Source organism: Meriones unguiculatus, chromosome 19 (genome assembly GCF_030254825.1).
Source record: "Meriones unguiculatus strain TT.TT164.6M chromosome 19, Bangor_MerUng_6.1, whole genome shotgun sequence".
In the NCBI taxonomy this organism is placed as follows: Eukaryota; Metazoa; Chordata; class Mammalia; order Rodentia; family Muridae; genus Meriones; species Meriones unguiculatus.
This window is the reverse complement of record NC_083366.1, coordinates 40,185,142-40,210,351: the sequence shown is the minus strand read 5'-3', so window position 1 is coordinate 40,210,351 and position 25,210 is coordinate 40,185,142. Positions and strand designations below refer to the sequence as shown.

The 25,210-nt window shown below is 41.6% G+C and overlaps 1 protein-coding gene and 2 pseudogenes across 1 annotated transcript; 1 reads left to right on the top strand and 2 right to left on the bottom strand.

The window, feature by feature from the left end:
- Positions 1 to 252: 252 nt before the first annotated feature.
- On the bottom strand, positions 253 to 1,233 carry LOC110562755 (putative vomeronasal receptor-like protein 4; annotated as a pseudogene).
- Positions 1,234 to 13,765: 12,532 nt separating this feature from the next.
- LOC110562764 (putative vomeronasal receptor-like protein 4) lies at positions 13,766 to 14,709 on the bottom strand. Its single transcript, XM_021659642.2, has one exon. The coding sequence runs from the start codon at positions 14,666 to 14,668 to the stop codon at positions 13,766 to 13,768; it is 903 nt and encodes a 300-aa protein (XP_021515317.1). The 5' UTR covers positions 14,669 to 14,709.
- Positions 14,710 to 21,503: 6,794 nt separating this feature from the next.
- LOC110562748 (large ribosomal subunit protein uL29-like) lies at positions 21,504 to 21,899 on the top strand (annotated as a pseudogene).
- The last annotated feature ends 3,311 nt before the right edge of the window (positions 21,900 to 25,210 follow it).

The window sequence follows — 25,210 nt, the reverse complement described above, 5'->3', positions numbered from 1 at the left end:
ATAAAATTCTGATTTTGGGCGACTGTACACCCTCTTGCATTTCTCTATGCAGCAAGCTAAACTTGGTGATAGGAATAGTGGGATAGTGAGAGTTTCTGCCCACTTCCTAGAGCCTGAAACAGTCTTCAATTTTCTAGCACTACCAGCTGTATGTAAAAAAAAAATTCTCAACCAATTTATTGTTGTGATGTATTAGAATGGCAAAGCAAAGCCATTCCAGTATATGAAGAACTGGGTGTGAAAAGAAATCTCTTATTTCTTGTGGACACAGCAGGGCTTAACAACAAGGACATATCTGAAGATCAGAATAAAGGGGCTGACACCAGCATAACTAAGTACTAAAAATGCTTTAATATTTAGTATTGTGAAATCATTTGTCACTGTGGAACCTGTGTAGAAGGAGAAAATAAAATCTGTCCAATAAAAGAAAAGAAAACAGGTCATGAGAGTGAGAACACTTTTGGTAGCTCTGATTTCTGGCCTGGAATTATTTGCAGACCTGGAGCTGTGAAGGTACAGACATGTATGTGATGTTTATACAGATGGAGAGCCATAGATCCACTGCTCCAGCCCATGAGACCCTGAAAAGTGACATCACGAAGAGCCATTAGGGAGAGGAAAAGCCACTTAACTGTGTGTCTGGATGGCAGCATATAGCAATACCCAGCATACATCCCAACTCCAGACCTGTTCATGCTACTGCCTGCTGTGATGTAGTGGAGCAAGTTGGAGCTTATCAGGGAATTAAAGATCCAAAAGAGAAGGAGAAAGACTAGAACATGCCATACAGTCTGTGGTTTTAGCTTTCTCCAAAGGCTGGTCCTGGGTTTGATGGTGACAGCCTGGACCACACTGAGGAGACAGGTGGTGCAGATGGAGAGGCCACGGGCAACCCTTTCTTGATAAATTGTAGTTTTACAGCCAACATCACCTAGGAAGTTTCTGATATAAAAAATTGTGCCTATGGTTCTGATCCCTATGCAATAAATAATTATCGTGTTTACAAAAGCCAAGTGGATGAGAATGACATCTATATTTTTGTTCTCAATACCCATGTTGAAAGTATATACATGTCTCACAAATAAGATGATGTTCCCCAAAACTCCAAATCCAGTAAGCGAAATGAAAATTATTCTCTGGGTGAGGTCTCTCCAAATAATTTTCATGTTCCAGAACTAGGAAAACCCTTTTGAGAAACAGAAGGAAGTAAACTTGGAATGGTTCATGCCTGTGGGTTTTCTATAGTGAAAAGAAAAGTGTGTTATGTAAATGAAGAAAGTTTTTGTTTGTTTTTTGTTTATGGATGCCTTATTTTTTTTTTTGCATTTTCTGTTCTTTTTTTCACTGACATGGCGAGATGATGATGACAGTTGGACATAAACATCATGCTGGTGCATTCACTGCTTTTACAGAAAGTAGTTCTTCCTCCATCTCTAAACTTTTCCATGAGAATATCCAAAGGACAGCATCACTCAATTTCCAAGCCATGATATTGAGCATAAGCTTAGATGCCTCTCTTCTCAGATCCTCTTTGCCATCCTGTACACACTCATCCCTTAAGAGTCACGTTGACAGAGAAAGCACAAGATTGATTTCCAGATTTGTTGTACAAGTTTACATTCCCACCAGCAGTGGAGAAGGGTTCCCCTTTCTCCACAACCTCTCCAGCATGTGTTGTCACTTGAGTTTTTGATCTTGGCCATTCTGATGGGTGTAAGGTGAAATCTCAGGGTTGTTTTGATTTGCATTTCCCTAATGGCTAATGAGGTTGAGGGCTATTCATGGAGATAACCTAGAACCCCTGCACGGATGTAGCCCATGGCAGTTCAGTGTCCAAGTGGGTTAATAGTAATGGGAAGAGGGACTGCCTCTGACATAATCTGATTGGCCTGCTGTTTGATCACCTCCCCCTGGGGGGGAGCAGCCTTACCAGGCCATAGTAGAGGACAATGCAGCCACTTCTGATGAGAACTGATAGACTAAGATCAGAAAGAAGGAGAGGAGGACTTCCCCTATCAGTGGACTTGGGGAGGAGCATGCATGCAGAAAGGGGAGAGGGTGAGATCGGGAGGGGAGGAGGGAGGGGCTTATGGGGGGGTACAAAATGAATAAAGTGTAATTAATAAAAGTTAAATAAAAAATTAAAAAAGGAATCACGTTGAACTAAGGAAAAAAAAAACTGTAGTGAATCCAAAGAAGTCTAACGCTTGCCCTAATGGTGTTTCTTCCCAGGAAAAGTCATGCAACTTTTCTTTGTCTCCAACTCTGAATTGACCTTGGCAACAAATAACACATAGATTAATTAGTTAGGGTAGTAGATAGCCTGTCCTCTCACTTTGAGTGAAATGGTGTGTTTAATTTTTGTTCCCTACCATCTCATGGGTGGGATCATATTAAATGTTCTGTATCCTTCTAGTTATGTGCTTTTCCTGACCATTCCATAACAACATTCTGCCAAGGTATCATCAATTCTTAGCTCTCAGCTTAAGCATTGTTCTTTTGGACTCCAAACAAAGGCACATCATATCATTTTGATTTCTAAGGTTCAGTGATTTTATCAACCAATAATGCTCTAACCTATAAAGGACAAGCAACTCAATACATCATACTGATTTGTGTATTTTTACACACAACAACCATTTTCTTCTAATTCTGTTTAAAGTTCAAATGAGGATTAAAAAAAGATCTATTAAAATTTCCAGTTTTATAAATCGTAAATAGTTTTATGTGGGTGACCTTAGGTACACTTGTATTCCACAGTTCGGTACTCCACACTCTTCACCCATTTATCTCTGAATTACTTTCAGCTTCTCCCAAGCATGTGAAATATTGGAACTTACCCTGTTACAAGGGTACATATAATGCCACAGTGGTACCTGTGATGTTCTGTTTGTGGTCCAATTCTATCCTCCATCCTACATAGCTAAGTCCTGACCACAGGCCACAAATGTGTCTCCTACAATTTCCCCAAACACTATGGACTGTGCTGTCTGTTTGCTTATATAAAATCCCTTCTTGCTGAGATGACCTGACTGATGCCTTGGTACATTAGTTAGCTTGTATTTATAAAGATGTACCTCCCCTTTTTTTTGGGGGGGAGGGGGACATCAATAACACATACTGAAATGAGGAAGCTGTCTTTGTTTCCTGTATAGTGTCACTCCTGGAATGCAAAAGTTATCCATTTACATCTATTCAGGAACCATCAGAGAGAAGTTTACATTTTATTTTATTTCTTTTTAATGCTGGTCATTTTTGTGTGTTTGCCTGTTTTGTCTACATATATGTCTAGGAAATACTTGTGTGCCTGGTGCCTGAAGAAGACAGAATAAGGCACTGGATTTCCTCAAGATGGAGTTGTACATGGTCGTTAGCTGCCATGTGGGTGCTGATAATTGAATCAGAGAACTCTGAAAGAGCAGTAAGTGCTCTTAATCACCGAGCCTGCTCTTCACTGTACATACGCACATTTTAATTAGTTTTCACAAGCTTCTTACTTCCACCACATTAGGATCAACCAGTTCAATCGGTGTGCATCGTTAAATGAGAGTTTTGGCATGGTGGAAGGTTATACATATTCTAGAAGCTTAAGGGAGACCAGAACTTTACATAGAAAGTTCAGGATTCACAAGAACATGCTTTGTGACAACTTGATGTTGATTAAAATTCTGGATTTTCTATTTTATATATTTACCACTTTGAGCATATATCTTGGTTTTTACAAAATGACTTTTAATATATAAATTATGCTATATAGGTGTATTTTAAGAGGCAACGAATTGACAGGCATAGTGCCTAGGGAAGCGTTCAGCATGCTCTAAAGATCCCTTTTAAAAAATCAGTTGCTACTGTCAGTCATGTCTGTTTTATTCACACTTCTCATATTCCATGGTTTACATTTGTTCTAGGAAAGAGTAAATTCACCATAAATAAAATCATGATAAAGAAAGAGTGCTCCATCCACATAGACTGAAGTCACCAGAAGTCATACAGCTCAGATCAAAGTTCTCAGTCTTTGGAGGGAAAATCACACAAAGATTGTGCAGAAGCTGAGTGAGCAAGAGCTTCCTACTCCAGCTGCACTGCAGCTGCCTCTGTTTCCTACCCTGGCCGGCCCTGGGGAAGGAGCAGCTCTGATCTCACACACTCTCCTTGTTTTTCCTGAAACAATTCTGGGTTGCAGTTTGGAAATGATAGTCCATCTTCTCCCTGAATCCTGTCACTTTCCTCTTCCAGAGTTACAGGGAGCCCACATCTTTCTCTCCGACACTTCAGCCCTCCACAGATTCTTCTGATATCAAATGCAGCCTCATCCACCATGACATGCAGCACTCACCTGTGCAGTCTGTGCAGGACTCAGTGTAGGTGTCCTCACAGCACCGGCCAGGCCCTTTTATCACCCCAACTCCCTGTGCTCAAGCAAGGTGTCAGGATGTCACACCCAGGAGTTTGGCTTATCAGGGGAAAAGGTTCCTTCTGTCCCCATCCCTGAGGCAGCCCTGCCTTCTCCCTGGTGCTCTATCATTTGCTGAACCCAAAAACTTTCTGATCGTAATTATAGTCCCTGTGAGTAAGGAGAAGGATGATGAACAGTACCCAAGGGGTTCTGGCTTTTTGGACTTCAGTCTTGCCCTTTCCTCTCCATCTACCCCCTAGACCAAGAACCACGCTGGAAGAGATTGCTGATAAATAAAAGGGATCACTTTATGAATAACTTTCAAGCATATTATTTAGTAATAATAAAAGATCATTAAGTACTACAGCCAAGGGCTGTCTTCAGTGTTTTATAGGATAGAGTAACAAGGAGAATATGGAATCTCCTGTACTCCTGGCACTATTTTGAGTGCCTGCTGTATGTGTCACAGTTGGTCTGGAATATTTTATTTTTTATGATGCTATTTAATTTTCCTTACTTAAAAATTTTTATACAATATATTTGGTAGTATAATTTCCTTCTGCATCCTGCACACCTCCCTAACTTCATGTTTGCTTTCTTGTGCTATTCTCCTCCCCAAACCAAGACAAAAACCTGAAGAAAAGAAAATCAAAAGAATCAAAGAAAAAAAACCACTGGGGAAAAATGCCCAAACAAAATAGAACAAAAAGCCCATAAAACAAAAACAAAAACATGTAGTTTATTTTGTGTTAGATAACTATTTCTGGACACAGGACCTACCCTAGGGTTTGGTTGAATTTTACTTAGTGACATTTCATTGTAGAAAAGTAATTGTCCATTGTCCATCAGTTATTAATCACAAACAGGTTCTTGGCTAGCGGTGGGACTTGATGTCCACTTCTCTCTCATAGTGCTGGCCCTGTCTAACCAGAATTGTGTAGGTCTTGTGTATGTTGCTATAATCTTTGTTAGCTCATTTGTTCATCAGTCCTGTTGTATTTGGAACGCACTGTTTCCTCATAGTGATCTGTGAGTGTTGTTCTTATTTTCTCAGGTGAGAGGACGAGATGTGAGCCCTACCCAAGCTGTGTGAATACACGGCTTGCGCTGAGCCCAGAGAATTTCTATCTCTGTTCTAATTATCTGAAGGCCTAGGCCTGGAAGCTTCTAGCTTCCATACAATTGGCAAGCCCAGGACTTGAAGGCTTCAGTTTCCAGCCTTCATCTGCTAACTTAGGCCTAGTTCCAGCCTCCAAAACTTACTGCTGAAGAAGCTCACTCTTTCTAGTTCTTTCTGAACTCTGTCTAGCTGGTTTAATTCAGTTGTTCTGGCTCAAAACTCTTCTTCAAGTTGACTGATCCAAACTGGCTTCTCTTGTTTCTCACTGAATTGTTCTGCTTTGAAAACTGCCTCTAAACTCCACAAATTGAACTGTACTGGCTGCACAAACTCGACTGTATTCAACTGAGCTGCACCAAACTCAACTCACCTTCTTTCCCTGAACTGCTCTTAAATATCCTTTGTTTCCCGCCTGTTCTCATGAGAGTTGGGCATATCCTAACTCTGAATGCTGGGATTACAGGCATGTGCCAGTAATCCAGGTTCCCTCTGTATTTTCTTTAATGATGAAATTTACAAATGCTTGAGGAGGTGATGATAAGAGGGTTAAAAAATACAGAATTGCTGAGAACCCAGTTAGCAGAAATGAATGCTCTAGGAAGGTAAAATATCTTTTGGCATTTATTCACTTCTGCATTCCGAGTCTCTAAAATGTTTCCTGTCACAAGGCAGGTGCTAATAACTATTTGTGAAATGAGTAAGTGACTGATGCAGAGATCAAGTCTTGGCTTCAGAAGGACAGGTTGTTTACAGTTGAATTCCTTCATCTGACACCTCTTCTGACCAACTATGTATCTCTAGAATTACTCTGTATTTAGATTGCTGCATCAGCACTTGAAGTTGTGTTTGCTAGCCAGGTGTACTTTTTTTTTTTTTTTTAAAAAAATTGTTAAAGACACACACACACACACACACACACATATATATATTGTGTGTGTGTATGCGTGTGTGTGTCTATGTGGGTGGTCATATGTTATGGTGTGTGTGGAGGCCAGTGGATAGTGTTCGGAAGTTAGTTTTCTTCTTCTACCATGTGTGTCCCAGGGATTGAACTCAGGTCCTCAGGCTTGGGAGCAGGTCCTTCTACCTCACAGCCAGCTTGTTGGCCCTCATGTCTCTTTTTATATTGAAACGATTATTGGTAATTATGTAAAAAACTGATAGTGCTGAATTTAAGTTAATAAAATAAGATGATATAAATGAGAAAAAGCTAATAAAATAAAATAAGATGATATTATATAAAATGAAAGACCTTGTATAAGGTATACAAGATAAAAATCTTAAAGTGAAATGGATTTCATTTTAAATTAGCCCCACTACTCCACAATCAACCTCACAGCAAGACCAAGGAAATATGACTGACAGATATTGATGATTATAAAACCTTTTCTCTGCAATTTGTCTAGTTACGAAGTTTTGCAGTAACCACTGCCCAATGCAAAGAGAAGATTCTGTGACTAAAGCCTACAGCAACACTAATACATGGGAATAAGTATAAGTTTTTAGAATTTATTTTGTAATTTGTCAGGTGCATAGCATCTCTTTAGAAAAACAAGAGCTGTGTCTTCTACACTGGGCTATGAACATCCCACCCCTACCATAAACCCCAGGTTTATGGTATCAGATGTGAGTTTCCTTCTGTATATTGGGTTTCAGATTCAATCACAAAGCACCTGGTTGCCCCACATCAGTCATGCCTTTATGGCAACACTGGGCATGTCTTGTGTGTCAGGTTGCTAGCCTAGCATGCTTGGTCCATAGATGAAGACAAATGGTGCCTTAGAAACTAGATCATCATGACACCTCTTTCCCTGTTGGTTGAATGCTCATTGCTCTTGGGAGAGCACAAGAAAGTGCTGGGTACATTGTTTTTTTTTAAACCAGATAACTATGGAAAATCATCGAGGGGATATAAATTTAGACAATCATTGGTTGTTTCTTCTTTATTTGTAGATCTAGTGTCCTGACAATGAGGTCATCTCCATGTAAGTAAATAAGAGATGCAGAGCCACATGATAGGCACAGTGGAGTGGGAAGTGGGTAATAATCTGTCCTTCCAGCTTTCTAGATTCCTTGAGCAGGTCTTAGATCACCTGGTGCTAATTTAAAAAAACGCAAAGCTATTTTTAAAAGCTTTGATTAATTTACTGATTTGAAATATTTGAACATTAGGGAACTGCAGCTTGTAAGTGTATCCTTCTAGTTCACATAGGAATTGGTATAAACAGCAACTGATGTATTTGTCAGTGTAACCTTATCACTTAGCAATACCAACATCTCTGCTGATCAGGACAAAGGGACTGAGAACAGCAGAGCCAGGTTTTAAAAATATTCTAGCGTTTAGTATTGTAGAACCATATATCATGGTAGCAAAACATTTCAGGTTTAGGACTCAAGGAAGACACTGAGGTAGATTATCACCTGAGGGTAAGAAATTCATTAGAAGTGTTATTAATACCGGGAACAGGCAGCAGACAAGCATTCAGGTGCTCTGAAGAGAGATCTGTCCCATAGTGCACAGTGTGGTCCCTTCTTAGATTTTTAACAGGAAGATGGGTGGGAAGGAGATTAAAAAGTTCCCTTTTTTTGTCTTTGGTTGGCTGTTATTAGGATAAGCCAAGTTGGTCATTACTGGGGTTCCAGATGTTTGGGAGGCACGAATCTAGAAAAACAGGTTACTTTACACCCAGAACTTTGCCTGTGGGAATTGTCACAGTTTGACCCAAATGGAAGAGTGTTACAAAATGGCATAGTCATGATTCACAGACCCAAAGCAGCTAAGTAACAAAGAGGAGTGTTGTAGGTGACTATTAATATTTACTATTGTTTTATCTTCTGGTAACGCTGCTGTTAATCCTCAGAGGCTGTATAACCAAATCACCACACGGAGACTGGGTTTTTAGTTAACCTAGAACACAATGCTGGGCAATATTTACTCCCTCCTAAACCTCCAAGCCCTCAGTTTCCTAACATTTAGATTTCCCACATTATACTTGCTTTTTGTGAAATCTTAGGTCTGGTTCATGCTCCGTGTCCTCCTAGCTCTCTCCTCCCGCGCTCTGCTCTCCTCCTGCTCTTCTCCTCGAGCTCCTCCTCCTTCTCGCCCCTTCCTGTTCTCTAGCTCCTCCCCTCTTTCCTGTCCTCTGGCTCCTCCCATTGCACAACATTGTATCTAGTTGCTTTATTTGTGTCCTGTTTACACAAGAGTTGAGACAGGATGCTTATAGTGAGTATCACAATGCAATATCCAGATTGAAACCAGAGAGTTGGGGGTGGGGAAATCAGCATTTGAATTAACAAGGGTAAGGCATATACATTTTAAAAGAACATTACACCAACAGAGGAGGATGCTTAATTCTCACTCAGAAGGGGGAAACAGAATAGACAGTGGAAGTGGATGAAAAGAGGGAACAGGGTAGGAGAGGGAGTGGGGAGGGAAATGAGGATGGGGATCAAATGTGGGGAGAATGGGGGTGGGAGAGCAGCGGGCTTAGAGAGAGAAAAGAAATCAAGGGCAAGGCATCTCTGAGATAAGCTGGAGCCCTACAATAGGATAGGCTCTTTAGAAGATATGGGGATGAGTTGAGCTCATATTCCTGGTAGTTGGGGTTGTAGAGATTGAAGAGGCCACCTTCTAGCCAGACATGACTTCTGGTCAAGGGAGGGGAACACCAACCCACAAAAGTTTGACCCAAAACTTAACCTGCTATAAGATGCACAGGAATAAAGATAGAGCAGAGATTAAGGGAGGTTGCAACCAATGCCTGGCCCAACCTGAGATGCACCCTATGTGAGAGAAGCAACCCCTGTCCCTATTAATAATGTTCTGCTATACTTGAAGATGGGAGCCTAGCAAAGCTACACTCTGAAAGGCTCCACCCAGCAGGGGATCCAATTAGATGCTGAGGCTCACATCCAAAACATTAGGTAGAATGTGGGGAGCCTTGTGGAAGGAGGTGGGAGAAGGATAGAAGGACCTGGAGGCTACAAGAACTGCACAAGAAGACAATAGAGTCAAACAACCTGGGCCCAGGGGGGACTTGCAGAGACTGAAGCATCAACCAAGGAACATGCATGAACTGGGCCTAGGCCCCCTACAAATGTGAAGCTGGTGGGCAGCTCAGTCTTCATGTGGATTGCCTAGTCAGGGGAGCAGGGACTTTCTCGGTCATGGACTCTCTTGCCTGCTTTCTGATCATGAACCCCTTGTGGGGCTGCCTTGCCTGGAATAGGATGTACTCAGGCCTGATGCAACTTTATGTGCTGTGGGGTGTTGCTGTGGGGAGGCTTTTCTTTTCTCAGGAGAAGGGGAGGGGAAATAGAGAGAAGAGGAGGAAGTATGGGACCGGAAAGAGATGATGGAGGTGGATGTAATCAGAATGTAAAGTGAATAAAAAAAAAAAGAAAGTTATGTAAAAAGTATAAAGTAAAACCTATTCAATAAATGATAAGAAAACAGGTTGTGAGAATAAGGACATTGTCCAGCTCTGATTTCTGAACTGGAACTGTTTTCTAATCTACAGCTGTGAAGGTAGAGGACACATCTGTAATGTCTATATAGGTACCAATTCCCTTTACATGTACCATTTTACAGTGCCATTGACCTACTCCCCCATCCCACGAGACTCTGAAGGATTATGTCACAAAAAGAAGCAGGGAGAGAAGCAACCACTGTCACTATTAATGATACTCAGCTATACTTGCAGATGGGAGCCTAGCAAAGCTACACTCTGAAAGGCTCCACCCAGCAGGATAGAGAGAGAAGAAGGGGAAAGGTTGAGGGAGAGAGAGCGAGAGAGGAAAGAGACAGAAGAAAGAGAAAGAAAAGTAAACAAAACCCCCCAGCTCACTGTATGTGAGGATGTCACAGAGGACAGGACGTTAGGTCCCTGATAGACAGACAGATGAAAGGCCAGTAATAGATAATGAATAAAGCAAACATCCAGGTACAGAATCAAAGGCCTAAAGGCCTGGTAGGCTTTTTCTCCTGCCAAGAGGGCCCTCTGTATGTATGTTGGTCCCACAAGTTCAAGGCTGTATCAGGACATGTTTACACCAGAGTTGTGGGCCATTCAGCCTTCTTTTCTTTGTTCAAAGTGAACAAGCTGAAATTAGGGCAGGAGGATCCCTCAAAGACCCTTGGAACACCCCACCCTTAAGCAGAAACTGGGCTTTGCTTCCCAAGTCCCCCATTTGTTCTACAGAGGGTCTTTCTCTGTGTGTGCCTCACTGTGTATGTGTCCTTATCCCTAATAAAAACCTTTCTTTATTCTGTATGCTGCTTTTCTCTTCTGTGTCTGAGGTTCTACCACCCACCCCCACCCTGCACCTCTTGATTTTTTTTTAACCAGCAGAGAAATTGAACCCAATCAAGACCCCTAGAAAGTAACTGCATCATATAACAACACTCAAAAATTTATTCCAACTGCAGATCTGGTCATGCTACTGACTACTGTGATATAGTGGAGAGATTTGGAGCTCATCAGAATTTAAAGATCCAAAAGAAAAGTAAATAGGCAAGAACTCGTCACATAGACTGTTGTTGAAGCCTTCTCCAAAGGTGGTCCTGGGACTGATGGTGACAGCCTGGACCACATTTAAGTAACAGGCAGAGCCCATGGAAAGGTTCAGAGACACCTGTTCTAGGTAAAACATTCTTTCACAAACATTGCCTACTAATTTCTGAAAGAAAATAAAAGACATGTAGTTATGCTTCTGACCCACTGAGTGCACAGAGAAGAGAGCAGAATTGTCCTTCTCTTAGACACAGAGGTGGAAACAGGTGAGCTGTTGGGCACAGGGACAAGGTTGCTCTCAGGTAGAGTAACTCCATGGATCTAGTGCACACAAGATGACTGTGACATATTCTGTAGTGCACACTGGGAAGTCACTGAGATTTTCCGGGCTTTCGCTTTACTCATCAAATGATAACAAAGGAATAGATTGGTATGTTAATTTAGCTTATTCTGTAAGATTTCAGATTTGTATCAAAAATATATCTACTGGAAATTAACAATTCTTTTATTTATAATAATACAAGAGAAATTACAGAAAATAAAATGGCTTTTGATAGAATTGTCAGGTGAGGTCTGGACCTATCCCTCTAACCCACATTGTCCACTTTATAAGAAAGACAGTGGATATGCCAGGTAAACACTCACAAGGTTTTTAGAGAGCCAACCCTCCTCCCCAACCATGCTTTCACTTCAGAATAAGCTGGAAAAGGTAACAGTTTTAGTTAGCATTCTCTAGAGGAGCAAAACAAAGCAGATACATATTATATATATATATATATATTATACACAATAAATATTACAATAAATAAAATAATGTCATATATATGTGCACACATAATGCTAGAATTTATTAAGTCAGCTTGAAAATAGTTGACAAGTGCTAAATTACACCTGGGCAGCTGAGAATGCAGTATTTTATTCCGTCTTTGAGCCTGTGAGCCTCACCTGTTGAAGCAGTTTTACCACAGTTGTCTCTTACTGGGGGCCATAACTAGTAGTTAGTCTACAGGCAGGTGTCTCAGTAGTCCTAATCTGGCTCCAGAAGCCCGGACATTTCCTAGAGAGCCATTAGTTCTGTTAACAGCAAAGGAATCAGCCCCAGTAGCAAAAGAGCAAAGCAACTCTGAGACAAGCTGAAAGGCCAAGAAATCATGAAGTAGGATGATCTCCTCTCTGATACACCCTTTTAACCTAGGTTCTTACCATTGCAGGACATCCAGTTGGGTGAGTCTTCCCATGTCAATCAAGACAGTACAACTGTTCAGATGAGGATCCCCGCTCAGGTGATTCAGATTTTTGAGAAGTTGATATAGAAACTAAACATACTACTGGTCTTTATATTATAAAACATTAAAAACCTAGTATATCTAAGCAAATAGCAGTATTTCAAAGACCCACAGCCTGGTCTATCTCTTGCTTTACCCTGGAAAGTTTCAGCTCTTGGACCAAGGAAGGAGTGCATGCAGCTTTAGTTCCACTCCAGGCACAGTACTCAGCTGTAGAGAGAACAGTTCAGCCAACTCCTTGCAAGAACTGTTTGGGCTTTTCTGCTTATCCTGGGGAGGAACTGCAGTGAGCTGATGGACAGCTTTGATGGACAGCCCTTCAAGGTTCTGCATGCCTTCAGGAGTGGGACTCACACAGCTCAGAGCAGGCAGTAGCCTCTAGGGGTGACTGTAGTGTTGTATTTTGAGGACCTGGACTCTGGGTCCTTCTGGGCCAAAGACTGTGGAGTTTGCAAGGTTCTCAGTGTTCTGATGGTTGGCATGGCCACGCCACCTGGATTACGCCAAGTGGACCCCTCCCCCCTCAGAACCTTGATATCCTTATCTTAAGTTCAACAGGGTGCACCTGCACAGTATTAGGGGAGATGGAGAATGGAATTCAAGGAAGCCTAGCAAACACTAGGATGCTCAGTGTAGACGGTAGTGAGTGACTGAGAGTGAGGGACTGAAGTTCCATTGTTAGAATCTATGATCAAGGTTTTAACACATCAATGTGCCAGTGAGGCCCTGGCCTGGAGTATGGTCTACAGACCCTTCATCATTTGAGATAGCCTGTTTGCCAGAGCTTCTTGTACTAACACTTCAGGTTCTAACCCAGTTATAGTTGGCCAGTAGCACTGACACTTTTTTTCCTCTGTTTTTGAACCTAGCAATGTCAAACAATTGCTAATCGAACCTTCTGTGCTGTGGTGACCTTCCCTGTGTCACTGTCACTTTCACTCTGCAGTAGAAGCTCACCTCATATCAGGGTCATATCTTCACTCCACCTAATCTGTTTTGTTTTCATGCTCTGGCTTTGGAGACAAAATGCAATAGTAATTTTCAAAAGAATCTTTACCTTCAGCATTTCTCCAGTGCAAATGAGAGGCTAAAAGTCACACGAGAGGGATGGTGAAATAGGAAGATGGTGAGAATTGCTTTCCATCTCCCTCAACATCTTGAACAGGTCTCAAGATTGTGCAATGGCAGACTTCTTAAGAACAGGAAATCTATTATTATAATATTTAATCTAGTTTTGAGACACTTTGTTGGGTAATGTTGTAATCCCAGCATTTGAGGTGCTGAGGCACCTCAAGATCAGCTTGTGCTACATACTGACTGCAGGTCAGACTATGCTACATAGCAAACATTATGTCTAAACCTCTAAAATTCACCATCGCAAAGCAGTTTACAATGTATATACCTTTAGTTCATAGAGAATGGATGTAGAATGTAATTTATATACTTCTCAGTGAGCATTTAAGATGTTAGGAATACGGACATTTCTACTGATCAGAACATAGGGGCTGAAACCAGCATAACCAAGTTCTAAAAATGTTTTAATATTTAGTGAAATAGAATCATGTGTCACTGTGAAACCTGTGTAGAAGGAGAGGATAAAATCTACCCAGTAGAAGAAAAGGAAGCAGGTCATGAGAATGAGAACACTCCATGTAGCTCTGATTTCTGGAGGAGAGTTGCTTGCAAGCCTGGAGCTGTAAAGGTAGAGGACACGCTTGTGATGCTTATACAGATGGAGAGCCATGGAGCCACTGCTCCAGCCCATCAGACTCTGAAAGATGACATCACGAAGAGTCATGAGAGAGAGGAAAAGCCACTTGATCATATGTCTGGATGGCAACATATAGCAATGCCCAATGAACAGTCTAGCTACAGACCTGTTCAAGCCATTGCCTCCTTTGATGTAGCAGAGTAAGTTGGAGCTTATGAGAATATTAACAATCCAGAAGAGGAGTAAAAAGGAAAGAACTTGCCATGCTGTCTGTGGTTTGATCTTTGTCCAAATGGTGGTTCTGGGACTGATGGTGACAGCCTGGACCACACTGAGGAGACAGGTGGTGCAGATGGAGAGGCCCCGTGCCATCCTTGCCAGATAAACCACAGCTTTACAGCCAACATCTCCTAGGAAGTTTCCAAAGTAAAACACTGTAGCTATATCTCTAATTCCTGTGCTACAAATAATGATCATATTAGAAAATGCCAAATGGATGAAAATAAGGTCTACAGGCTTTTTCTCAGTCCCCAAGGTAGACATGTATATATGTCTCACAAATATTAGGATATTTCCCACAAGTCCAGGTCCAATAAGAGAAAGAAAGATTATTGTGTGAATAATGTTATTCCAGTTCATCTTCTGACTTTCATGCACAACACTAGGAAAAATCTTTTAAGAAATACATGTAAGATTTTCTCTGCTTATTCTAATCAAAATAATGGTGTTAATGATGTAAATATATGTGCTTTTTTTCCTTGATGATGCCCGATCATATTCTTTGTCTTTCCGGTTTGTCTGTTTTCCATGCCCATGGAAGTGATGATAGATACAATCTGAGAATAAACTTGATAGTTTCCTGGCTTTCAAATTAATATAGGCATGCTCTTCTTAGACAAAAGCTAAATGCACAGCATCACGTTGACATTATTCAAGCCAACACAGTCCTGAGTATTCGCCTAACAGGCACCTTCCTTTTCCCTCATCTCACTCAATGTGTCTTGAAGCTACTGACTGGACAGTCTTGTTGCTTCATCCGTATCCTCTTCACTGCCTCATATGCAACCATCACTCAAATGGTTATTGAACTAATAAAAAACTTGCAGCTTCTCAGAAAGTCGTGCTTGGCCAAGTAGACCAGTTCTTGGAAAGATGATCTGGTATCTTCTCTTCACAAGCCTTTTGGTTATAAATTATTCAGAGGTTAGAGACTTAGTCAGGCTGTGAATGTCTAGATCACTGGCCTCAATGCAGGACTAAGTGTGGTAAAAATTGTATTCCCAATCTTCATGGGTAGACCAAACTGAAGGTGATTTCCTTTTTATGTCCATTAATCCTTAATGGACATTAATTTTATGTCCATTAATTTTTATTTTGGGAGCACGCCCCCCCAAAAAAAACCACTTAACAATGGTATGTCTTCCCAATTGTTTTAAGGTTGACTCAATGTAGTCATGTCCTCAGTCAGAAATCCCTCAGCCTTTGAGTTTTGCTCTATATCTTACACCATGAGTGTAATCATTCTAAAATGATTACATTTTTTCTGTTGCTTTACTTCGTTTATTCCAGTAAAGGATGGGCTTTCGAAGCAGAAGCTAGTTCCATTTGTTTCACCTCCACAAAACACGGGTATCTTCACATGACTGCCTTAATTTCCACCTGGCCTCCACAATTTGACATCTCATCCATGTCAAAATCAGTTAGGGATTACTTTGAACACTCCCAAGCAAATGATAAGATTGGTGCTCACCTCTCCACAGGTATATGTACTGTATCGAGGCCTGACTTTTGCCCAATTGCAATGCCACATAGCACCTTGCTTAGAGTATTGTCTCTTAAGCTTTCCCTACCCTCAGAAGACTATATTGCCTGTGTGTTGTCCTTTCCTTCACTGGACAGTGAGCAGGCCTCAGAGCCACGGCTTTGTGTCTTCTGTGTAAGTATTAGCATCCTGCTGCTCAAAAGATATAGATGCTCAATGAAACTGTTGGTTTTAAAACTGTACTTTAACCACAACAGATGAATTGACAAACCAATTTAGACAGACATTTGAGTTGGGCTTTTTCCTTAAGATTGATAAAGCTAAGTATCCTGGAGAAGCCAATTCTCTTTGGATGTCACTTTTGCTAAGTGATTAGCACTTCCCTACTTGCGCAATGATGTGAACTTTCAAACAATTTACTGAAAAGCATGGCATATCCTTTACAAACTTACCAAGAGTGCTTTATTTCCTCTCAGAATTCCTCTGTAGTGATCTGCTTATAATTTGGCACTTTTCAGATGTTCTTATGTGATCTCTGAGATGCCAACAGCAAAACTTATAACAATGAAATTGTCTTTGGTTTCCAACAAAGGTCGTAACTTACCTGGAAAAGGTACATACACACACACTACCGGATTATTGGGAAAATATATTTTTACGTATATTTAATAAGCTTTGTCAACCATCATTTCTCTAGCACATAAAAATAATAAAGGTCAATCTGTGTGAAACTAATCAAGTCAGGGTATTCTTTCAGACATGGGCAATAGATTTTAGGGGCAGAGTACAAGGTCAGATAAATGAGAGGGAGAAATCGGTAAACTAGAGGTTAAATTGCAAAAATGACAAGCTCAAGCTTTGAAACTAGCTATGCTGTATGTTAAATGCTGTCTTTCGTAATTGCTATGTGCAGGGCTTTGAACATTTTACTTGTCTCATGTAAGACTCACTAATATAGAGATGGTGCTTTGTAACATTCAGGTGTATTGTGAGAATTCAGTGGAGCAGAGGCGCATAGTGCTTAGGACAGTGTTAAAAGCCAAGTGTTAAACGTGCTCTAATAGCAGTGGTTCTTTGAGTTTGTGTCATGTCAGTTTTTGCCACAATTCTCTGTATTTTCACCCTGTGCTATATTTTGAGTCTGAAGAGGTAAACATCAGGAATTATAAAACCATAACAAAGAAGGGAAAAGTCCCCCATTCTGAGAAGGCTAAAGGGCACTAGATAAAAAAGATACTGTTTGTTGACCAGAACCTTTCACTCCTGTGAGGACAAACATACAACCTGGAGAAACTGCAGAGAAGAAAAGCTTCCCACACTCAAGCTGAAATTTCAGTCCATGTCTCCTGTACCTGCCTGGGCTGTAATGAGCATCTCTGGCCCAGTGCACCACACACACAGCACTTGGCTCCCTCATGGACATGGAAACAATTCTGGATGGCAGGTGGGAAATGAGAGACTGCTTTCTCCCTGCATCTTGTCACCTTCCTCTTTCACAGTGATAGAGAAACCCAGACCCTTCTCTTCAACTACCTCTCCTAACCCTTCCTACCTCACAGCATCTCTGTCAAGGTGAAAGGCAGCTTCAGTCCACTGTGACATGAAGAACACTCACCTGCGGAGTCTGTGCAGGGTTCAGGGTGGGCGTCCTCACAGCACAGCAGACACTCTTTATCATCCCTGAGTCCTGTACCCACAGCAGCTGTCACTGCTGACAGGATGTCACCATCAGGAGTTTGGCTTCTCCAGGGGAAATGGGCTCCTTCTGCACATCTCCATCCTGGACACCCGCGCTGTCCTCTCCCTGGGGTCCTGTCATTTGCTGAAACTTTCTGGTCCTAATTATAATTCCTGAGTTTCCTCACAGCTGGGACTTTTCTCTCCTTTAAGCCTCAAGACAGGAAATGAATTGGGAGAAACTTCTGAGAAACTGAAAAATTTGCATTCTGAACATTTCAAAGTTCAATAACACTGTGGCTGGAGAGATGGCTCATGTGGTTAAAAGCAACTGTTGCTCCTACAGAGGATGCACGTTTGAATCCTGGCACATATATTGTGTGGTTCAAATGTGTTGATTCAAAAACATATGTAACTCCATTTCCAGGGCATCCACTGTTTTATTATGACCCCTATGGACATCAAGCACACATGGTACAAAACATATATGCAGACAAAACCCATATAAGAGAAAATGAATCCATCTAATGAAAATAAAGGTTTAAAAGAAAAAAAAAAAGCTCAGTAGCACCTACAATAAAAGATGTTCAAGGCCCAGAGTCAGTGTCTGGTCCTACAGTGTGGCTGGTGTCTAGGGCAGAGCAGCAGGGGGACTTTTTGGAGGTTTTATCTATTTCTTGCTCTGACTGCTGATTTATGCAGAGGAGCCAACTACCCTCCTGGCTTATTCTTCATTTCTCCTCTTGTTTGTGTATAACTCTCTTTTTGATGTTCACTGTCAAACAATGCTTCTGTCTCTTAAAGATCAGGTTATTCAGTTATTGTTCAGATCAAGTGGAGAAGGTTTATGTATAGTTAAATCTAAGGACTACATATCAGTTCTGGGTCTCTAATACCAGTCTGAGCAATGAAGTCTTTAGTTCTCATTTTCCATTAGACAGCAGAAGAGACCCAAGAAGAACCCACTGGACTCAGCATGCACACAGCCAGCCATGCAGAGCCCCTTAGCTCACACTTCCCTACCCCCATTGCTCCTTTCCCTTCCCAGTGCCCTATCCACTTCCTGGTGTGAAGGAATGCACTGGAATCGTTGAATCTGAGAACTAGTATTCAGTAGACACTTTTTCTCAGATTTAAAACATCTGGGCTTCTTTCAGCTCAGGTGGATGAGTGATGGAGAGGAAGAGAAGAGGGCTCCCAGTCTTGCCCAGAGACCCTGTGATGTCTTAGCCTTTTGTCCCTCTTTCACTCTGCTAGAAGGGAGGCTCTGGCCCTTCTCTGCATCAGCATGTGTCTTACTGAAGACTTTCCCTCAGCACTGGACTGCCTGGGGCTGCCATACAGACATATTTTCTTAGTTTATTTTTCTTCAACCTTAGGGATAACTGTGAACATAGGTGCTCTCTCTAAAGTCAGGTGTGTGTGTGTGTGTGTGTGTGTGTGTGTACTTGTAAGATAGGATCACATTGTACAGTGTGTGCAGAGCTCATGTGGAGCTCCCCACTTTAGTCTGTGAGATATAAACGCTCCTAACCAGTGGTTTTCCTAGGTCTTCATCTTGATCATAAAGATTTCTTGATTTTTTTCTCCACTTGTGTTTGGTTGTAACGTTGGTCCCCTGGCTATCTAGCCTCTGGTTCTTGGCCATCCACACAGCATCAGGCATGGGCTCACTCTCAAGGCATGGGCCTCAGTTGGGCCAGTCACTGGTTGGCCAAATCCAGTGATTGTGCCACCATTACCCCAGCACAACTTTCAGGCAGCACAAATTGTAAGTTGGAGGTTTTCTGGCTGGGTTGATGTCTTAGCCCATTGCTGGGAGACTTGCCTGGTTAAGAAGTTGGCAGGTCAAAGCTTCATGTACCTCATTACTAGAAGTCCTAGCTAGGGTGACCTTAGTGGATCCCACAGTTTCCACTGCACTAGGATTCTACACCCTCCCTCAAGAGCCCCACAATTGCAGTCATCCCTCTCAGTACTTTCTCTCTCCACACTTGATCCCCTGGCCTGATCCTTTCTGTTTTTTTTTCCTCATGTAATATTAGCTTCATGTTTCTTTTTTAATTTTTTTATTATTAGTTACATTTTATTAACTCTGTGTCCCAGCTGTATCCCGCTCCCTCATTCCCTCCCAAACCCTCCCTCCCTCCCTCATCTCCTCCCTGCCCCTTTCCAAGTCCACTGATTGGGGAGGACCTCCTCCCCTTTCATCTGACCCTGTTTTATCAGGTATCTTCAGGACTGGCTGCAAAGTCCTCCTCTGAGGCCTAGCAGGACTGCTCCTCCCTTGGGGGAGGGGGAGAGGTCAAAGAGCCTGCTATTGAGTTCCTGTCAGAAATAGTCCCTGTTCCCCTTACTATGGGAAACCAATTGGTTACTGAGCTACCACGGGCTACATCCAAGCAGAGGTTCTAGGTTATAACCATACATGGTCCTTGGTGGAGTGTCAGTCTCAGAAAAGACCCCTGTGCCCAGATATATTTGGTCCTTGTGGAGCTCCTATCCTTTCCATGTCATACTAACTTCCCCATCTTATATGACTCCCTGCACTCTGCCGAAGGTCTGGTTATGAGTCTTAGTATCTGTTTTGATACACTGCTAGGTAGAGTCTTTCAGAGGCCCTCTGTGGTTGGCTTCTGTCCTGTTACTTGTTTTCTCCTACATCCAGTGCACATCCCATTTGTCTTTCTAAGTGAGGATTGATCATCTTATCCCAGGTCCTCTTTCTTGTTTATCTTCTTTAAGTGTATAGATTTCATCATGTTTATCATATCTTATAGGACTATATGAGTGAGTATATATCATGTGTGTCTTTCTCCATCTGGGATACCTCACTCAGAATGATCTCTAGATCCCACCATTTGCCTGCAAATTTCATGATTCCTCATTTTTGATTGCTGAGTAGTATTCCTTCTGTTTTTTTTTTATTTTTTTACTAATTCCTCTTTATTCACTTTGTATCCCCCCTGTAGCTCCCTCCCTTCTTCCCTCCCAACCCCTCCTTTCCTCTGCCTTCTCCACACATGCCCCTCCCCAAGTCCACTGATAGGGGAGGTCTTCTTTTCCTTCCTTCTGATCCTAGTCTATTAGGTCTCATCAGGACTGGCTGCATCTTCCTCTGTGGCCTGGTAAGTCTCTGACATGAACTGATTGGCCTGCCCTTTGATCACCTCCCCCTGAGCGGGGAGCAGCCCTACCAGATCCTTTCTGTTTTACATCTCTTGCCCCCGTTCCCCCCGTTCACCTGTGTGCCCAGGCTTATTGTAACTTGTTGTGCCATATTGGGTGGATATCCCTGAGAGGCCTGTTATTTTATGAAGGGGAACAGAGGGAGAATGCACTTGGGGGAGAGGCGGAATATAGGAGTGAGACTGGAGGTGTGGAGCGAGGCAACTGTTTATATTGCTAACTCAGTGTAGTGTTTCCTTAATCTTTAACTCGCTATTTGATATTATTCTTCTGCTTCATCTGTTATTTCATACTATCTCTCACAGCTTTTTATTGATTTATTGAGTTTTTCCATTTTTAATATTTTTTAAATTTAGTTTTATTTATTTTTTAGGTTTATTTATTTATTTATTTATTTATGTATTTTATGTATATGGGTACTTTGTCTGCATGTATATCTGTACACCAGAAGACAGCATCAGATTGTAAGCCGCCATGTGGGTGCTGGGAATTGAACTCAAGACCTTCAGAAGAACAGTTTAAGCACTGAGTCATCTCTCCAGCCCCCATTTCTAATATTTCTGTTTGTTTCTTTTTTTTCTTCAAAATCTCAATTTTCTTTCTGAATGTGTATTCTGCACTGTTGACTTTCTGGTCTTCATTGTGAATTAATCTCTTTCTTTCATCCTGAATTCTCTTTGAGATCACTGATCATTTGAAAAACATTTTTTTTTGTTTTGCATTTCAAACATTTCATTATTTTCATGTATCATATAATATGTATGAAGATAAGGGTATTATCAGGGTGGATTCAGAAAAAGAATACTGTCGTCGAACTAGGAGTCTTCAGCGGTGAGCAGCGCAGTTATGGCCAAGATTAAGGCTCAGGACCTGCGTGGCACGAAGGAGGAGCTGCTGCAGGGGGAGCTGCTGAAACAAAGATCTGAAAGTGGAGCTGTCTCAGCTTTGCGTCGTCGAGGTGACAAGAGGTGCCGCGTCCAAGCTGTCCAAGATACGAGTCGTCCGCAAATCCATTGCCGTGTCCTTATTGTCATTAATCAGACTCAAAAAGAAAACCTCAGGAAATTCTACAAGGGCAAGAAATACAAGCCTCTGGACCTGCGACCCAAGAAGACTATAGCCATGCGCCGCTGGCTCACCAAGCAAGAAGAGAAGCTGAAGACCAAGAAGCAGCAGCGGAAGGAGAGGTTATACCCGCTGCGCAAGTATGCAGTCAAGGCCTGAGGTGGCAAGGACAATAAAGTGCAACTGGCAAAAACAAAAAACAAAAACAAAAGCAAAACAAAACAAACAAATAAACAAACAAACAAAAACCAAAACAAAACAGGTGACTTATTGGATCCCAAAAGCTCACTGAAATCAGGTGAGTAGACTTTCCTAAACTATAATGATGCTACCAGCATCACAAATCAGGACACAGCAGAAGCTGAAGAAATGTGAGTTTTTTAAGAAACAGTTACCAGATGAAGCACTGAGATGGCCTCATGCAAAGGCCACCATGGAGCTCTGTGATGAGAAGAGAACACAGAACCTGAGCAGAGAGACAGAGATGCTCAAGGTCCTCAGGCTCATCCTTCCCAGTTTACTGATCATTCAAAGACAGACCAACATTCATGCTTCTGAGGAAAACTGACATATGCAAGTAAATCAATCATCTGTCATGTCCACTCACCACGATGGCTTGGAGCAGACAAGCTCTGGCTGAGTTCTTCTAGCTGGTGCAGTTGCTTGGCAATATTTATATCTCCAGGGTTTACAGAGTTCTTGGCTAGCATAAAATATTAGGGACTTCGGTTTCTAAAGTTGTCACCATGTCAGGGAGAAGCAAGTACTCTGTGCAATCTGAGGCCCTGAAATGTAACTTTCATCTCCTCCCCTCAACAATTATTTCATCTGACTCACAAGTAATCCTAGACTTAGGAAAGAGATGTGTAGATCTGAGCTATTCCCCTTACGATTTGACACAGGAGTGTTCTGTGGAGAACACATTTGGCTATGCCTACATCTTGAAATGTTTTCTCCGTGTTTCTATCCTATAGTCTCGGAATTTGGGGCTTCACATGAAGGTCTATGATTCATTTTTAACTGCCTTTCACACAAGACAACAAGTAAGGTCCAATTCATTCTTTACATGTTGATTTCTAATTCTTCTAGCAGTTGAAAGGGCTCGTCCCCAAAGCATTTCTGGTGTCTTTGGTAGAGAATCAGATGGCTGAGGGTGCGTGGATTCGAATGTTATTCCTCTACTTCACCTCACTGGTCTGCATCTCTTTGGCTTTGTGACATTTCCATGCTGTTATTTCACCATGGCTTTATGTTGTATTTAGAAGCTGCACAGTGTGACTCCTCCAGAATTATTCTTTTTACTCGATATTATTTTGGGATCTCTCATGTGTTCCTGTGGTTCGTACTGTTCAACTAAGGTTCCTAGCTCCAAATCTTCAGATGTGAGCCCACAACCTGGAATAACTGCAGAAGCCAGGAATGTAAAAAGGGACTATTGACATGCATGGTGGGATTGGGGAGGGTATTTGAGAAGGGCTATCAGGATGGATGTGACATGAAAGGGAAAATGGGGTGTAATTTTGGAGGGGAGTGTTGTCACTGCAGAAGCTAAAAAGAGGAGGAATAAATAACACTAAGGAGGTTTTGAGAAATCCATAGTGTTTTATTTAGGGTTTCTATTTCTGTGAAGAGACACTATGATCATGGCAACTCTTATAAAGGAAAACATTTAATTGGAGCTGGCTTACAGTTTCAGAGGTTTAGATCAGTATTGTCATAGCTAGAAACCTGGTGGCACGCAGGCAGACATGGTGCTGGAAAGATGGCTTAGAGTTCTACATCTAGATTCATAGGCTGCAGGATGAGATAGCCATAACTGTGTGAGGCTTTAACGTCTATGACTTCTAAGCCCACCCCCACTGACCACTTCCTCTAACAAAACTACAGCTACTCCCACAAGACCACACTGTCTAACAACGCCTATGGGACTGTGGAGGCCATTTTCCCAAACCACTACACGTAAGGAATCATATTATCTTACATTTAATTAAAATTACGCATCATGCATGCAAGTATATACATGGATTCAATAAAGTTGTGCCACTTGAGGAGATAGTGTTTCCTCAAGTTTATTTGTCAGAAACTCCAAGGTCAGGCAGGTAAAATCTCCTTTGGAGTTGTTGGTCATAGAAGTTCAAGAGACTTCCAAAATATTATGGGCTATTGCTGCCACACTTGGTTGCCTTCTGTAAGATGAAGGTAAGTTCAATTGCTAAAGATACTATACACTCTGACACACAAGACTTGGAAGATTCAAGTTGGAGCTGACCTGAAATCCTTTTCCCTAAGGAATATCTTTCATAGTACAAAACAAAACAAAACAAAACAAAACCCAATAAAACTAAAAACCCCCAAACAACAACCTCCTCCAAAATTCCCCAAAGCTCAAAACCAAAACCAAACAAAAAACTCAACCAAACAACAACAAAACAAAAACAAAAACAAAGCCAAAACAAAAGAAAAAAACCCAACAAACAAAACTAAACAACAAAGTACGCAGACCCCCCTAAAACAATCAAATAGAAAAGAAAAAAAATTTAAAAATGTATTTAACCTAATTTTATGAGTGTCATGCCTAAATATTATTTAATTCTTGTGTTTTCCTGAATATATGGATGTCTATCACCTGCGTGCCTGATGCACATGGGAACCTCTGAAGCTAGAGATCCAGGAGTTTGGGAACCACAGTGTGTGCTCATGGAGAATCTGCTGCTAGAGCTACAAGTGCTCTTACCTGCTAAACCACTTCCCCAGCCTCACTAGTGAGGATCGTTATCCTTAAGCATCCACATTTATCACCAGCATGGCTGAATAGAACTCCAAATTCCCACAAGCAGAATTCGTTCTGTGAATTTATTTTGTTTATAACACTTCCTCCATCCGGTGCTCATATTAAACCTGTTCATGTTCTCTGCATCCCATCTGGAGATGTGAGTAAAATTTTGTTGCGTTAGCCTTTTTAATACTTCTCAGATATAGCTTAGCTGTGGGATTTCATATTGCTTATCAAAACTACATACACACAAGGTTAATTATTATATGGAGTTTTTATTTTAATAACGTCAGAAAAACGCAGACAATAAACAGCTTTGGATAGGAATGCAAGGTGAGGCACTGACCTCTTGTTCATGTTCACTACCCACTTGTGAGAAAGACTGGATATCCTGTGTGAACACTCACAGGTCCCTGGAGGGACAGCCCTTCTGTCCAATGTGATCTTTAACCTAGTTGAACATCATTAAAATTTAGTCAAGAGACATTACTTTTTGAGAAACCCATCAGCAGGACTGTTGAATGTGTTCCTTTGGAGAGTTTCAACTCTTGACCCAGGAGAGGACGAGGGAAAAAGAGTGACCTTAGCACCCTGCCAGGCTCTGTTTGGCACTCTTTCAGTGACTGTTGAGATGTTTCCACTTCTCAGGTAGGAGCTGCACTGAGCTGATGGAGAGTTTTGGTGCACAGCACCTCTGCTCTCCAGGCTGTCCATA

What these genes read in the sequence shown, in the direction of transcription:
- LOC110562764 (XM_021659642.2), bottom strand. Translation starts at nt 14,668, where the DNA reads ATGAACTGGAATAACATTATTCACACAATAATCTTTCTTTCTCTTATT.